The 18,058-nt window shown below is 29.2% G+C and overlaps 1 protein-coding gene across 5 annotated transcripts; it reads left to right on the plus strand.

Annotated features, from left to right (window-relative positions):
* Positions 1-498: 498 nt before the first annotated feature.
* Positions 499-15,261, plus strand: LOC130670301 (uncharacterized). 5 transcript variants are annotated; one of them, XM_057473647.1, is made up of 7 exons: positions 499-616; positions 1,145-1,279; positions 1,354-1,620; positions 5,514-7,241; positions 7,354-7,425; positions 9,865-9,989; positions 10,086-15,261. In XM_057473647.1, the coding sequence occupies exons 2-7, from the start codon at positions 1,156-1,158 to the stop codon at positions 14,466-14,468; spliced, it is 6,699 nt and encodes a 2,232-aa protein (XP_057329630.1). In that variant the 5' UTR covers positions 499-616; positions 1,145-1,155; the 3' UTR covers positions 14,469-15,261. The 5 variants fall into 5 exon arrangements, with proteins under 5 accessions (XP_057329630.1, XP_057329628.1, XP_057329627.1 ...); XM_057473645.1 differs by lacking the exon at positions 499-616 and adding an exon at positions 711-906; XM_057473644.1 differs by lacking the exon at positions 499-616 and adding an exon at positions 711-902 and having other exon boundaries at positions 10,086-15,260.
* Positions 15,262-18,058: the final 2,797 nt, after the last annotated feature.

An 18,058-nucleotide genomic window follows, 5' to 3' on the forward strand; every position in this document is an offset into this window, starting at 1 on the left:
CTGCTCCATTTTTTGACATTTAATACTTTATTTTAATTAATGAAAAAGAGTAAAATAAAATTTCCATTTTAATAGTGGGACAAAAGTATTTCTAAACACATTTAAAAAATTAATTATCTGATTGTGACTTTTACGAATTAATTTATTTAAATTTTTCACGTGTCCAAAACTGGCCCTTAAGTGACCAGAAACGGTACCTCTACTCTATATAAATATGAATCGCAAAAAATTTAAAAATAATAATCATGATACTGAAGTTTGCCGACGACTAATAATTTTTGGATTTCTACGAAAATGACAAATTATAAAAAACATTTTTTTAAAATTGCACTTATAGTTTTTTAAATTTTCTTCATCTGTATATTTTTAGTTTTTTTTTTCTTCAAATTTAATTGTTGAAAAAACCCGAAAATTTTTAATTGTCTGCTAACTTCATGATCATATAATAATTTTATTTGTAAGTTCGCGCTTTTTTCTCTATGGAGTACATGCTTTTCACGTCTACAACTAACCTTTGTTTTGCGACCGTGTTTGAATATAAATTTAAAATAACCAAAGTAAATGTTCGACGTATACCTAAAAATAATTTTAAAAAATCATAAATTTACTAGTACCCGTAAGTTTAAATAAATTTTTTTAAAACTTAAAATAAAAATCTCATGATTTAAATTATTTTTTAAGCGGAATTCATTGAAATTTAATTTAGCGCTTGCGTTGCGCAGTAGTTGATATATAAAGATGGTTGTGCGCATAAAGTTAAAGTGACTTAGGCATCATGTTCCGCTAAAAACAACGCTATTTTCCGCATGAAAATTGACATATCACGGAAGATTAATTATATAATCATTTTTTTGCCACCACAAAATTATTATTGCTACCAAATAATCATATATTTATAATTAGTACGTATGTATAAATTTCCACAAATTTCTCATAGTTATATCAAGTGCACTTGTACTCTTTATTTCACCAAACAAGATGGCTACTGTTATTTTCGTCTTGTTCAGTTCATTATTATTTTTAATAGAGCGCGCAATTTTATTTTTTTATAATTAACTGCAGATGTACTTATGTAATTGTAATTACTTTTTATTTATAATTTTATTTTATGTTAGCTAATGTTTTTTATGTCTTTAATTTACAGATTAATTCATAATGTCCAGCACTTTTATTATAGAACCTCATGATAAGGACACAAAAAAAGACGATAATCTTATTATTGTGATCAACGATGATGGAACTATGGCTGTTGATCAAGAGACTTTACAAAATTTATTAAGTTAGTTACTATTTTTTGTGTTATCATATAGTTTTAGATGAATTGTGTGTGATATATATTTATGTTATTTTCAGTAAACAAATCAAATGCAAATGTTAGTGTTGTGAGAGTCGGGCCAACAGACAATGATGTGGTCAATGGTAATTTAACATTCACTGTTGATCCATCGCATTTTGAACCTATTGGTTCTCAATCATCTAATACGGCCTCCAGTACCATTGATACTGCTCTCGATGATCCTTTTATGGAAATGGATCCTGAACAGTTAGAGAAGCTTGAAACAGCTTTACAAAGTGAAGAAGCTAAACAAATACTTGGAGAAAATGTTGCTGCAATGCTCGGTTTGTTAATTATCTATTACTATTATTTTATAAGGTAAAGGTCCCGGTTTCTGATCTTTTAAAGAAAATTTGAATTGTGATTAGAAAACTTGAAAAAAAATTGATGATTTTATATGATACTGAAGTTAGCAGACGTCTAATAATTTTTGGATCTTTTTTTAGACGATAAACCATAAAAAAAAAATATTTGAAAAAATTGCACCTGTAGTTTTTTAAATTTTCTACATGAGCATATTTTTATTTTATTTTTTTGCAGTTGATTTGTTGAATAACAAAAATTCAAAAATTTTTAAATGTCTGCTAACTTCAGGATCATGATTTTATCGGCAAGTTCGGGATGTTCTAAATAGAATCTTATAATTTTAACAAGCAACCTGCGGTCACCACGTGACTGCCTAAATATTAATACTAAATTTATAAAATACGCAGAAAAAAAATGTACCTGAAGATCAGAACGTTTTTCGCGCAACGAAAAAAAAAATTGGACAGTGAAACATTTACTGGATCACTAGATTTCCGAAATATTTCGCATATAATTGTCAGCCGAAAATCTTAAGCCACCCAACCTTGGGATCTATCCCTTAAGCAGTTGAATTACATAAATTCTTTTCATTTTCGTTGCGCGGAAAACGTTCGGATCTTCAAATACATGAAAAAAAGGATTTCTTACCGCGAAAAAATTTTAATTTGCACCAAAAAATTTTATACATTATGAATTAAATACAAAAATTGTCTTGGAGCGAGAAAATATTTTTTTGGTCGAGAAATAATTCCTTGCACTGAGTAATTTTTTCTAGTTCTAGATAAATTTTTGTTTTCAATTGACAATGCAAAAAATTTCTTGGGGTCAGTAAAAATTTTCTTTAGGCGAGTAAAGATTTTTTATGTCAATGAATCCTTTTTTTTTCTATGCAGACTTTTTTGGCTTTGAGAAGCTTCCTAAAACCAAAAGGGAGTATAAAAATCTGTCATTTTGGAATAAGTAACGCGATATAAATTATATAGCTATATATTCAGTGACATTCAGTCATATTTAGTGACAGAATAATTAAAGTATTAATTTAGTTGAAGAAATTAAATACGATCGTCTTTTTTCTCGCGTAATTTAAATGTAATTCGTATGATATAGATAAATCTATTTATCTCAATACTAGGCAATTAAAACGAGTCTTAACTATGAAAAGGCACAAATTCGAGTCAAAACCTATCTAATGATACCAATTTCAATAACATTAACTAATTCTATCATATAGATATGACGGGGAAAAAATTTTCCATATTCTTTTAATAATATAGATAATTTCGTTAATATTTAAATAAATATTTTAAAAATCGACGTTCGTGGACTCGGTTTCTGATCCTCGTTAATTTCTGAGTTGCAGTTTTTGATCCTTAGATTGCAAGCAATTTATCACTGTTGATGTTATTTATAACAATTTAGAAATAATTAAACTTTATAGATATTAAAATTTAAGTAGATAAAGAAAATTTATTAAGGAATGAAAATTTTCATTGAATTATTTTTTTACTCTTGGCAATTTTTTTGGAACTATTCAATAATAACAAATAAAATGTGATATTTTTATAAATTCAGTAAAGTATTTTAATTATAAATATTTATTAATTATTACTACAATAATTATTTAAATTCTAGCAAAGTCTGAATTTTTTTAACAATTATTATCTCATTACACGAAATAATTTTTCTTAAATCACAAATTTAAAATTGATCGATTCAAAATAAATGTGTAATAAAATTTTAAATATTTATAACAGAAAGTAATACAAAAAACAACAATCAATAATACAGTAAATTTTTAATTTTTTTGGGTTTTATCGGTATAATAATACACAGATAATTTTATTTATAATGGGTTAGAATCTTAGGTCAACAATTACAACAAGTGTGAAAAATTAGGCCCGATTATCGACCTCCATATTTTAAAAACAATTTTTTTATCTTAGTATTTAACTTTAATTAATTTTTGACCTGCCCATGTGTGTATTATTGCATTTTTATATTTATATAGAAAAAACTCGATTCAATCTTTGTACACTTTTATATGAAGTACTTAGACTACAAGTGAAAAACTACTCTTGCAGTGTCTTAAATCTTTTTTTATCTAGCTGTTATCTATATTATTAACAGAATAAGGAAAATTTTGTTCTTGCCATATCTATATGATAGAATTAGTTAATGTTATTGAAATTGGTATCATTAGAAAGGTCATGACTTGAATTTTTGCCTTTTCATAGTTTAAACTCGTTTTAATTGCCAAGTATTGAGATAAATAGATTTATCTATCGTATATCATTCGAATTACATTTAAATTACGCGAGAAAAAAGACGATCGTATTTATTTTCTTTAAATAAATTAATACTTTAATTATTCTGTCACTAAATATGACTGAATGTCACTGAATATATACCTATATTATTTATATCGCGTTACTTATTCCAAAATGACAGATTTTTATGCTCCCTTTTGGTTTTAGGAAGCTGCTCAAAGCCAAAGAAGTGTGCATAGAAAAAAAAAAGGATTCATTGACATAAAAAATCTTAACTCGCCTAGAGAAAATTTTTACTTACCCCAAGAAATTTTTTGCATTGTGAATGGAAAACGAAAATTTATTTAGAACTATAAAAAATTACTTGGTGCAAGGAATTATTTCTTGACCAAAAAAATATTTTTTCGCTCCAAGACAATTTTTGTCTTTAATTCATAATACATAAAATTTCTTGGTGCAAATTAAAATTTTTTGCGGCAAGAAATTTTTTTTTTCTGCGTATTTTATAAATTGATTAGTGATATTTAGGCAGTGATGTAGTGACTGCAGGTTGCTCGTATTTGATAAATTTGTAATTGCACTGAGAGAAAAAAAAATAAATTCAAGTAATTATTTCTCTTGGTTCTATAAATACTTAAAATAAGTAATTTTTTTACAAAAGGAAATTGATAGTTTTTATTTCAAGAAAACTATTGTTTCACTTAAATAATAAATTTTTGGAAGCATCAATTACTTAAAGCAAGCAAATATTTCGGCAATTTAGTTGATATGTTCTCTAATTTATTACAATTAAAAACTTCAATAAAGCAATTATTTGGTTAAATAAAAAAAAGGAATTGAGGAAAGATATAATCAAAAATTAGAAAAAAATTCTTGCACTAAGAAAAAAATTTGTTTTTATAACAAAATGAAATATCTCATTGGTATTGATATAAATATAAAATATATTAATTTTTTCGAGAGCTACTTCTGTAATGTATTAAATATTTAAATTTTATAATTTAGTTGTGTAAATTAATATTTAAGATGACAATCATCGATGAATAACTTGAGAGTTTATTAAAAACATGATTTCCAATAAGCCACCGTGACTGAGCGTCATAAGTCTCGCACGATCAGTCTAGGTTCCAATCTTAGAAAGAGTAAAATTATTTATTTATAAAAAAAATATTTTATAAGGTACAAAACTAATACGAACAACATTAGATCAAAAAAAGGCATGTCTAATAATATTTTTTTGACAAAATCAAATTTTTTTCTTAGTATCAAGCAAGTAAATAAAACACTTAAATAAAGTAATTATTTTATTTCATTGAAGAAAATAATTGCTTGGCATTATTTAACTAAATTATTTAAATCAAGTTTTTTTTCTTTAAAATTAAAATTTTTTGCTCTCAGTGTGCTACTAAATTAAGGGTAGAATACAACGTTATGGTCTCGTATAATTAATTTCATTATTTGAGCCAAAAATATTTTTTTAAATTTCGATTAAAGCTGAAAAGGTCAGAAACTGGACCACGGTCAATAACTGGGTCCTTTACCTTGTGGTATTACAATTTTTAATTGTTAAATTTAATAAAAATTTTTTTACATTTATTTTAAAGATATGTTGACAGTAGAGGAGCATCAAAATTCTATTAAATTTGCTATAGAATTAGATCATTGCTATACCAGCCGATCATCACCCTTGGATCCAGAACCGTTAGATCCTCTACCAATAGTGAATTCACCTGAAAATAATCAGACTGACACAATAATTTCGACGATACACCACCAATCACAATTGTCAGCATCAGCAGTAACAGAAGATGGAACTCAAACCGCAGTATCTCCAGTAAAAATAACAATAAAAACTAAACAACCTGTTGGTCGTCCAAGAAAAATACCAGTTTCTAGTGTCCAAACATCAAACATTTCCAAGTCTTCCACCACAAACAGTTTTCGAAGTTCAATTCCTCCTCAATCAGAGACTCGAAAATCAGTGACAAGAGGAAATGAAGAAGAGGAAGATAAAACAGAAGATTTATCATCTTCTACAGAGTCTTCAGACTCTGAATCATCAGACAATGATTCTGATTTTGGACCACGTGGACCCAGAAGGTCGGGTATTAGAGCTCGTGGAGGTCGTCGCGGACTTACGACTCGTGGTGGCAGTATGTCAGCAACACGAAGACGCGGTACCAGCAAACGAATGGATAGTGATCAAGTACGCAGGCTAGATATTGAAATGGCTGCAGCAGTTGATGCAATGAAAAGTCCTGAAAAATTGGAAAAAGATGATAAATTACCTTCAAGTCAGTTTAGAAAACAAATTAAAGCTGCTCCTAGTCGAAAAAAAGATGAAGTTCCGTTACTACGTCAACCTTCCAGTGAATCGTTAGTTGTTCCTGAAAAAATATTACAAACGACGAATCAAACAAAGGCAAATCTCATAAGTGCTAATATGATAAAAGGTGATATGATTTTAACAAAACCGGGTCAACTTAAAAACCAAAAAGTTTATTTCATTCAAAAAAAAGTTATTGTTAAACCTGAAGAAATAACAAATCTTGAAATAAAACAAACTCCTGTAATTACAACTAAGGATCTTATTAAGCCTACAAATCAAATCCAAACGAAGCTCATAACTTCACAACATGGTAAATTGGTGGCAGTGACACCAAAGTCTACATTTACAGTACATACCCAGCCACAAATCACACAGTCAGATACTGATGTAAATACGATAGCGCCACTAGTGACACAATCTCCAGTACAAAATCAACTTGTGCAAAAACAAATACTTAAAATTTCCCCTGTAACACCGTCGTTTAAAATAAAACCGTTAATAGAAGTAAAGAAAGAAAAAAAAAAATCAGAAAGTAGTTGCGAGCCTTGTCCAAAAATTGAAGAATCTTTAAAACCACTGGATACTAAACCTTCTGATGGAGTTAAAAAACATATTAAAAAAGAACAACGAAAGAGTCCTGGTAATTTGGCAAATACATTAGAGCCGGCGTTATTTTCTACCCCTGATATAATTAGAAGAGTTGGTTCAAATGCTGAACTAAATCCTAAAGGATCTGATTCAAATATGCCATTTACTTTACCCTTGTCTGGTTCTAATACTTCCGAAGCAGCTGCAATGCCTTCAAATGTCGTTTCATCGGATACTGCTCCTAAATCTGATGCTCCCACTATTAATACAGAAGTACAACCTGAAACGAATAGTATCATGTCCCAATCCTTAACTAGTGCAGACGATCAAGCTGTGATGTTTAATTCTGAAGAACAAGAAGAAAAAAGTGGGCCAAAATTATCCGCTGCTGACGATCTGTCTTCTTTAGACCCTGGTAGTTTACAATTTAAATATTTACATTTTTTTTTATTATAATTTTATTATTTTAATTTGTTAAAATACAAAGCATGGAAGTATATAGCGAGTTTTTTTTTATTTTTTATTAGCATCAAATGCAATTGTTAATGAAGAAATTGGAAAATCTGATGATTCTGTTCAAAATATTGTTTCTGATCAAAGTAAGTTTTTTTTTTTTTTTTTAATTTAATTTTTTTGAGCTTTTACTTTTATTTCATTAAATTTAATTAAGGCAAAAGCTCTTGTACCTGCTCACTGTTCATTGGAGTGAGATTAAATCACTCAATATAAATTAATAAATAAAATTAAAAACCAAATTTTTTTTATACAGGGTGGCCACAAAAAAATGGTTTCAAAATTCCCTGATATTTCCCGGTTTTCCAGTAAAGTTTTTCACATTTTTCCCTGGTTTAGAAATTTGATTTGTATCATTTAGATATTCAAAGTTTTTATTATATTTTCATTTTTAATAATTAAATTTGATAATTAAATCATGCGAGAAACCGGAAAAAAGGGCAATAAAATAAATGAATATTACCTACTTTTGATTATTCGATGTTAAAAATGTATAAGTTAAAATATTTAATAAGAAATTTTATGATTTAAATAAATTCAACATACACTGGTTACAAAAATTAAGGGATATTAAAAAAATTTCAAATTTTTTAGTAATTTTCAACAGTTTGTAACTCGAAAGAAAATGGTCGTACAAAATAAAAACAAAAAGTCAAACTGTAGCTTAAGTGTCTAGTTTTCTGATCTGGGTCTTAAAATTTTTTTATTTTACACGGTTCCGGAGCAATCAAAAATCAATGATAATTATCGAAAAAAATTTATTGAATCTCGAAGACCGTTTTAGAGACGAGCAAAAATTTGGTAAATTTCTTTTTCGATAGTTTTCTTAGAATTACTCCGGAACCGCACATAATAAAATAATTTAAAGACCCGATCAGAAAACTAGACACTTGAAGTTACAATTTGCCTTTTTTGTTTTTGTCGTATGACCATTTTCCTTCCTGTTGAAAATCACTTTAAAATTTGAAATTTTTTTTAATATCCCCTAATTTTTATAACGAGTGTATAATTTAAAATTTTTTTAATTTTGAACTGTTACAATTTAATTCCCGGATACTTTTCGAAATTCCCTGACATTTCCATGAAATTTCCCGGTTGCATCAAATTTCCTGATAATTCCCGATATTCCCGGTTTTCCCGGTTTGTGGCCACCCTGTTATAGTTATTTTTTGAATTTTCGAGTATTAGAATAAAATTTTAGTTTGAAGAATAATCTTGATAATTAATTATTTTTAATTTTTTAAATAAGGCCCTTGAGTGGACCCATAGTCGCTCACTAAAAGTTGTGATGTACCATTTCTTGATCAACACATGGCCCTATAGTCGCTCAAAGACAATATCAATTAAACTATGATAAGTTTATTGATTTGGACAAATAATTTATAAATTATATCACTCTATTCTTTCATAATATAAAATTTCATGAATTTTGTAAATGTATTTAATAAGATATAGTTATAAAAATTCTTAAAAAATTTGACGCAACCTAAATTTAATCTAAAGAATGAACGTAAAAATAAAAATTGCCCGGCTGAGCGCGATTTTGAAAACAGTCACTTAATTTAAATTTATAATCAATTATAAAATAATTTGATACGTCATATTTCAATATATTTAGATTCACAAATAATTATTTATCAATGATAATATTTTTAGTTGTAATTTTTTTTTTTATAAAAATTAGAAAAAAACGCCTTAAACAGTTAAAGGAACGATTAATGGTACTGAACGGGTATAGGGACTTTTACCTTACACTGGAAGAAAATAATGTAGATTATTAAGAAAAAATACTTGATTTGAGTATTTTAGTTACTTAAATAGTCCGTGTAAAAAAATTCGTTCCAAAAAGATTCTAAATAAGTCCGACATGTAAAACTTCTAAACTTGAGACTGATTGGAACTTTGAGTGGAACTTCTTTTAAACTTTTGTAATTTTTATGGTAAAGAAAAAAGTTTACCTAGGATTTCATATCAACGAATTTTAAGTAAAAAAAGAACGTTTTTTTTTTTATTTATTGTCATCTTAAATATTAATTTACACAACTAAAAAATAAAATTTAAATATTTAATAGATTACAGAAGTAGCTCTCGAAAAAATTAATATATTTTATATTTTTATCAAAACCAATGAGAAATTTCATTTTGTTATAAAAACAAATTTTTTTCTTAGAACAAGAATTTTTTTCTAATTTTTAATTATTTCTTTCTTCAATTCTTCTTTTTTTATTTAACCAAATAATTGTTTATTGAAGTTTTGAATTGTAATAAATTAGAGAACATATCAACTAAATTGCCGAAATATTTGCTTGCTTCAAGTAATTGATACTTCTAGAAATTTATTATTAAAGTGAAGCAATAGTTTTCTTGAAATAAGAACTATCAATTTAATTTCAGAAATAAATTACTTATTTTAAGTATTTATGGAAACACGAAAAATAATTACTTGAATTTAATTTTTTTTGTCAGTGTACTGATAAATTTTCCCGCTTCAATACGAGTAAATTTTTTATAAATTTTTTTTATAGATGGAATAGAAGAAACAGAACATCTTCTTGCAACATTAGAAATGGAAGCTAGTAAACATGAAGAAGAATTGCTTGCAGAGGCATTGCTACTTCAAGAACAACTTGATGTGGATTTAACAGATCCTGTAAGATAAAAAATCTAAATCTAAATAAAATTTCTTTAAAATAAATAAAATTTTTTTTTGACTTATTAGAATTTACTTTAATTTTAAATATTCTAGACATCATTAGATGAGTCGACTAATGCGGATCCGGAGTCGTTGCTGGCAACGGCGGCTTTCAACACTGAAATGTTACCAGCTATGAGCACGGAATCTCCTTTAGTTAAACCAACAGAAGCACACTCGTCAATAGATAATTTAGTCAACAGCCACGACTCTGAACAGCTGAAGAAGAAAAGCATAAAAGAACAACCAGCACAAATTATTCGCGGTGGACGAATAATAACTTTGCCGCCTATCGAGGCGCCAGCAACACGCAGCAAAAGGTTACAAGTTAAATTTGAGCCCTCGTCTAAACTTGATGATCTGTCAAAAAAAAGTGACAAAGTCAAAAAACAAGTTCCACAAATCAACCAAATAGAGGATATGGAATCTGAAATAGATGATGATGATGAAGAAGAAAATTCCGACTCTGAAGATGATCCTAACAGACTATGGTGTATTTGTAAACGCCCGCATAATAATCGATTTATGATTTGTTGTGATGTTTGTGAAGACTGGTTTCATGGAAAATGTGTTCACGTGAGTAAAGCTATGGGCAAACAAATGGAGGAACAAGGAATAGAGTGGGTCTGTCCTAACTGTTCTAAAAAAAAGGTTGAACAAGTACCAAAAGTATCTAAACCACCAACAATAAAACCAATTAAAACAGAATCTCCAACACCGACTCAAAATATTGAAACTCCATCACCACAACCTTCAGAAAAATCAGGCAAGCCGACACCTAGTGTTAAACAAAATGTTTCGTCAAGTCTTGCAGTAACTCAGTGCGTTGTGTGTAAAAAAGAGGCAAGATCGTCCAGCATTTATTGTTCAGACGCTTGTATTCTTACCCATGCCCAGGAAACATTAATTAAAGATAAACAAGTAGTTCCATCTCCTCAATCAAAACCCAAAAGTGACACTTCAAAATCAAATTTAGATGCGAGAGTGATTGTTTTTGAGAAAAAAACAGGAAAAGTTTTGACGGGTAATGATGCGCCTCTAGCATCTAATTTGAAAACTTGGTTAAAAGAACATCCGACATTCGAAGTTGTTCGCTCGAGTAATTTAAATACTTTACAAATCGGCGGGAAAACTCTTTCGGCGATTCAAACACAAGGATCAGGAAAAATAATGAAGGCTGATCAACAATCGCCAACAGTTCAACCGAAAATGGTTTTTGCAAAAGTTATTGGCTCTAAACAAACAGTATTAGCATCAAGCAATAAAAAAGTAACTGTGATTTCAAACTTACAAAATTCAAATATCGTCTCAAAAAGTGGTCCGGTAAAACAAATAATTGTTGGTTCAAATAAAAGTCCAACGATTTTAAAACAAACGACGTTAAAAAATGTTGTAAATCAAAATAAAATTCCTCCGATAGTAATTAAGCAAAGTTCAGTTAAAAAACAGGAACAAAAACCTTTGGCAACACCAGTAAAGACACAACAGAAATCTTTGAATTTAAAAAAATCCGAACCTGAACCAATACGATTAAATGTTCGTAAAACTTTGGCGGAATTGTTAACAAGCAGAATTAAGGAAGCAGATGATTTGAAGATAAGTAATGAAGAAATTGAAAATCTCGCTTTAAAAATAGAATTAGAAATGTACAAATATTTCCGGGATACTGGTTCGAAATACAAAGCTAAGTACAGAAGTCTTTTATTTAATATAAAAGATACTAAAAATTTGACATTATTTAGAAAAATAGCCGATAAATCTTTAACGCCGGATGCTGTTGTTAAATTAAGTCCTGAAGAAATGGCGAGTCAAGAATTAGCTGAGTGGAGAGAAAAAGAAACACAGCATCAGTTGGAAATGATTAAAAAAAATGAATTAGATCTTATGGCTCAAGCAAAATCAATTGTCGTTAAAACTCACAAGGGCGAACAAATAATTGAAAATGACGGCAATATTGAGGCTGTCGATCCAAAAACTCCTGTCCAAGATATTGTAACTGTTTTAAATAACGTAGATAATACGTGTTCAGATATTTTAGATGAAAAAGAGGATACTTTGTCTTCATCAATTGAAGATTTTAAAAAAATAAAACGCAGTGATGACAAAAAAATAAAAGAAAAGGATCGCGAGAGAGAAAAAGATGGCCATAGATCGAGAAAAAATAAAGATTTAAGGGATAAAGATTCAAAAAAAGATAGAAGTACCAGTAGAAGTAAACGGCATCGTAGCAGAGATCGAAGTCGGGGTCGGAGAAAAAGTAAAGACGAGAAACGCGATAAAGAAAAAAGTCGCGAGCGTGATCGTGAAAAAGATAAAGAAAAAAGTAAAGATAAATCAAAAGATAAAGATCGGTCGCGAAGAAGCAGCAAAAGCAGGAGTAGTTCGCACAGCAAAAGTAGTCATAAGGAATACAAAGATAAGGATAAGAAACGGAGTGAGCATGGGGATGAATTGAAACGAGATAACGATAAAAAGAAAGAATCGATAGTTCAAACCGGCAAATTAATTGAAGATCGTTTGTGGAGACACGTTGAGGAAGAAACGACGACCAACACATTAGACGGCAATGATTCAGACGTTTCTGACAGAGAACCGAGTTCGACAGTAAATATTGAAACTCCAGATATAAATGATGAGGTGGAGAAAGAAAAAGAAGCTGCGGTAGAGATTAAACCGACAATTATTACTAAAGATCCAGTAAAAAATTCATCTCTGACAGTTTGGCGTGGGTTCGTTAATATGGTGGATGTTGCTAAATTTTTTATAACAGCTCAAGAAGTAAGCGGGCATGCAAAAGAACTCATGGAAGATTTACCAGATACTTTTGACGTCGTTGGAAGAATCAGCCATGAAACTGTTTGGGATTACATTTCTAAAATGAAGAAGACTGGATCTAAAGAAATAATAATAATACGATTTACAGCAGCTAATGACGAAGAAAAAATTCCATACATAACTCTCTACAGTTATTTAAATAGTCGAAGTCGGCTAGGAGTCGTTGGAAATGTCTCGAAAAATATAAAAGATTTTTACATAATGCCTTTTTCGAGTCAGAGCCAAATACCGCCTGTATTGCTGCCTCTCAACGGCCCAGGTTTTGAGGAACAACGACCTCATTTATTACTGGGTATAATTGTACAAAACAAACGGAAACGCATATCTCACACCCCACTTCCAGTAACAATTTTACCTAAAGTACCGAAGAAAGATTCTGATCGCAGTTATACTCCACCGCCTGTCATTGCTAAAGATAAGATCGTAAATTCAACAGACAAAACGCAACATTTAGATACTCTTGAAAAATCAATTACCAATCCATTGACATCAAATTCTTTTAATAAAACACACGTCGGAATGCCGAGAAAAATAATGGACAGTGCGACTATTTCTAAAATAGTTCCTGAACTTTCAGCTAAAATCGATTTGAATTCTTCTGAAAAACCACTTATGGAAAAAGATGATGATGATGAACCATACAGCCCTGGTGATATTGATGATGACGCTGATGATAAATTATCAAATTTAACTTCTTCTAATAGTTTAATAAAAACAAATAAAGATTCAAATGAACTTCAAAGAAAAATGGATGAAATAAATCGTCAAATTGAAGAACAGAAGCAACAGATACAAAGTATTAGTTCTTCTTTTCGTAGTGACCCTGTTCCTACGTTACCTGGTCTTGGACTTGATCCTTCTGACACCAATGACTCAAATGAAGCGTACAGTCCTACGGATGTACGTTCCTTTACTCCACCTCCTCAAGGTCTTGCTAAATTTGCCCAACCGATTCTTGATAAGGTCTCAGATATCACAATACCACCGAATCTCCAAGAAATTTTAGCTAACGTTAAGCGCCAAGAATGTTCGAAATTTGATTCTTATTTACCTTCAAAACCAAGTGCGTCATTTTTGACTTCAATTAATTCATTGAATTATCAAAAACTCGAAAAAGCCTACACCCCAACAGCTGTTGCTAAAGAAAATAAAAGTACATTACGATCGTTGAGTGATTTGGATCTTATTAAGAAAGCCGAAGAAGAACTTGCCGCAGTTGCAGCAGCTTCAGTAACCTCAGTACCAAAAATACAGAGCTTCAATCCTGTTCAGCCACTAGAAGTAGGCAGCTCGGAATTTTCCACATCATCTATGGATTCCTCAGACACAAGTTATCCTACTAAAGTTATTGAATCAGTACAAATAAATCGTATTTCGGAACAACCAAAACCTCCGGGGCTTGAAGATGAAGACCTTCCGACATTCCCTTCTACTCCACCTACGTCTGAAGTTTCGCGATTTATGCTGGCATCTCAAAAAGCTATACCGCAAACTGGTACTGCTCTGTCTATAAAACGTAAAGTTAGCGATGATGATAGTTCTCTGTCACCTTCCAAAACATCTAAAGTAAAGTCGAGATGGGGTCAAGGACCTTCGGACTGAATATAAATAAGTTTCATTTGCTGTTTAAATTTATAAATTATTTAAGTAAGATTATTTTTTTAAAAATTGGTCGTTTTTCATATCAATCATTTTTAAATGAATCATTTATATATTATCATTGTAATTATTTATACCAGTTTTATAAAACATCAAGTACTGAGAATACCACGAAACTTGAATAATGTCGGATCAAGTATTTTTTTCTGTAAATATTTAAAAAAGCAGCGGGAAAACATAAGTATGATTTACTTATTACTCTTAACTACGCTTGCGATAAGATTATTTTTTGTTTGTAAATAATCTAATTAAAAAAAAGAATCAAAAAAATATGAGGATATAAATATTTTTCATGTATTGATATTTAATATTGAAAATTAATGAAAATAATAAACGACCGAAATTACTGGGAAGAAAAATTTGATGTAAATTAGCGTAGGGTATTCTGAGAATAAAACGTGGCTGTGTATATATACTGAATAATATTTATATATTTGAATTTAATTATCGATATTTGCTTATTGATTATGACAATAATTTGTGTTTAATCATCGGTTTTTTAAATTCATTAAATTCATCCATGCGTCATTATCTAGAGAAATTAATAATAAATTTTTAATTAATTGAACTATCATTTGCGTTACCATTTTATTTTAACGTAATGATATAATAGCGTATGATATAATTAATATAATAAATATATTATAATAAATGTATAAATAAATAATTCCAATTTAATATTGCTGTAGTTTATGTATAACAAATTAAGTGACAATGTAAACAAATAAGTTTAATTTACATATTGTAACTGTAAATTACTTAATTTTTTTTTAAATTAGTAAAAAAATGTGAAATTATTTCAATTACGTTTGTTAAGCTAAATAGTTTAGATAAAATTATTACAGTGTCATTCATTTTAAAAGCATTTTTAATTTTAATCTTTCGTTTTTTAATAATCTATAAACGAATAAAAAATAATAGTTTAAACATATATATTACTGTTAATTTTATATAAAATACTTCCATTTAAAAATAGTTCCCTTAATTTTCTAACGACTTTATTTCAAAAAATTTTTTTTTAATATTTAAAAAGTCTGTGTTATAACTTCTTATGTAGTCATTTAAAATAATTTACGCAATTTGTATTAATAGAAAATAAAAAAAATTATAATTAATTCAAGTATCTATAACCCTCTCGATCCTGATGTCCCGTATAGGGGACAATTTTGCAACTAGCCGCTGTTTGCTGAACCATAAAAATAATTATTGCTACAGCTTTAAAATAGAAGGCTTTAAAAACTATAAATTAGAAAAAATATAAAATATGTTTTTTTGCTTCTTAAAAGATCTACACGGAAAGAAAATTATGGGAAGTTTTCCTATGCATTATGGGAATGGTTCCCATAATGGTATGGGAATAGTACCTATACTACTATAGGGATGGTTCCCATATATTATGGGAACCATCCCCATAATAGTATGAGAATAGTTCCCATACCATTATGGGAACCATTCCCATAATGGTATGGGAATCATTCCCATACCATTATGGGAATCATTCCCATACTATTATGGGAATGGTTCCTATATTGGTATAGGAACTATTCCCATAATGTTATGGGAACCATCCCTATAATATCATAAAATTTTTTTTTTGTACAATAGTGTAGAAATTTCCCAAAATTTGAATTTTCTTGAATGTTTTGTGCTGACAAAAAATTCTTGTTAAAAATTTTAATGTTTTTTTGCCAAATACGATTTTTTTTTTCAATGTTTGAATTTTTGTTTTTATGTTTAATAATATTTCTGTGTATTGTAGAAGTGATTACCACACTTCTTTAAATTAATTTTTTCATGATAATATGGGAACCATTCCCATAATATTATGGGAATGGTTCCTATAATAGTATGGGAACTATTCCCATAATATTATGGGAATGATTCCCATAATGGTATAGGAACCATTCCAATCGCATTATGGGAATCATTCCCATAATATTATGGAAATAGTTCCCATGCTATTATAGGAACCATTCCCATAATATTATGGTTCCTATAAATTATAGGAACCATTCCTATAGTGTTATGAGTATCATTCCCATAATTATAGGAACCGCTCCTATAATTTATGGTCGTAATTCCTATGATAGTATAGGAAAAAATTTCACAGAATTATGGGAACCGCTGCCATAATTTTCTTTCCGTGTATAAGTATACTTATAAAAAATTATTCAAATCGCAAACAAAATGATGCATCGGGACTGAGGAGAGTAAATATTAATAAAGGAGAAATAAACTCGAACCCATGAACAAAATATCAACAACTAGTAGCATAATAATTTGGTGATCGATCTAATGAACTTTGAAAATTTAAACTTTTGTAAATCGGACCCTTTAATATTATGATTTTATTGTCAAATATTGAGTCGAAGTTTAAATCGTAGATTGAAAGTACTAAGTGAAAACGTAAGTTCAACCTTTGAAGATGTAAATAGACGTAAGAACGTGTTTTAGACGTAGTTGACGTACGAAAACGTAAATAAGACTTTCGTAATCGTAAATCGTGGATACAACTTTTCCAAACTTGCAATAAAAAAATTAAACTACATCGGAAACATTTCATTGACAAAAACACATGTCTAGTAGCTAGAAGACGAGAACTAAAAATTTTGAGCAGCGGATGAAAACTTTTTTGGGTCTTACAGGCTACTTAATAGCTTGGAGACCAAAAATAAAAATTCTAGGTAGTCTGTAAGATCCAAAAGAGCACAAGAAATCAGCCATCGGTAGAGTCATCTCCTAGGAGCTGCAAGGCCCAAATATTTTTCAACAGCTGCTGAGAATTTTTAATTCTCGTTACTCTGATTTAGCCTAATTTTTATTGAACCCATGGAGAATAGAGTCTCTATTCTCCATGATTGAACCCAATAAAATCTAATTGAACATATTTTCATCGGATTCAATCGGAAAATAATTGACAAAAAAATATTGTTTTCCAATTGAATCCGATAAAAATATTTCAATTGAATTTAATCGGAAAATAATGAATATTTTTTTTCCGATTGAAATTCAATTAGATACGCTCCCGAGTAATTCTGATTGAATGTTCGAACCAGATTGAATCTGAAATAAATCCGATTTTCAAGCAGATTCAATCGGAGTTTTTAATCGAGAATATATCCCTGGTGGAAATTTTTCGGCCTTTTCTCTGTCTCTCTGAAAAAGTCTTTAGAACTTAAGAACTGAGTTTTTCAGAGAAATTCCGAATAATTTCCACCAGGGATGTTTTTATCTAAATTTTAAAAGACCCGAATTTTTACGAATCCTTAGTTATAAGTATCTAGCTGTTGTTTTTTAGAGATATTTATTTCTTAATACGTTTTTATCAATACGTTTATGTAACTTTATGAATTATTATTTTTTTATTACACTTATTTTTTTTTAAATATCTTTTCGTTCATATATCTATTCATTTTTTATCGTATTATGCAACGCTACTAAAGCTCGGTCGTACTCAACAATTTCTAGAATTTTAGATTGCTATTAATTTATTAATTGATTATCATTACAGCAACCCTTAAAAATGGGCAGAA

The sequence above is a fragment of the Microplitis mediator genome, chromosome 6 (genome assembly GCF_029852145.1).
Source record: "Microplitis mediator isolate UGA2020A chromosome 6, iyMicMedi2.1, whole genome shotgun sequence".
Lineage (NCBI taxonomy): Eukaryota > Metazoa > Arthropoda > Insecta > Hymenoptera > Braconidae > Microplitis > Microplitis mediator.

What these genes read in the sequence shown, in the direction of transcription:
- LOC130670301 (XM_057473647.1), top strand. Translation starts at nt 1,156, where the DNA reads ATGTCCAGCACTTTTATTATAGAACCTCATGATAAGGACACAAAAAAA. An exon ending in GACTTTACAAAATTTATTAA is followed by an intron (nt 1,280 to 1,353) that starts GTTAGTTACTAT and finishes TGTTATTTTCAG; the next exon opens with TAAACAAATCAAATGCAAAT. An exon ending in AAATATTGTTTCTGATCAAA is followed by an intron (nt 7,426 to 9,864) that starts GTAAGTTTTTTT and finishes TTTTTTTTATAG; the next exon opens with ATGGAATAGAAGAAACAGAA.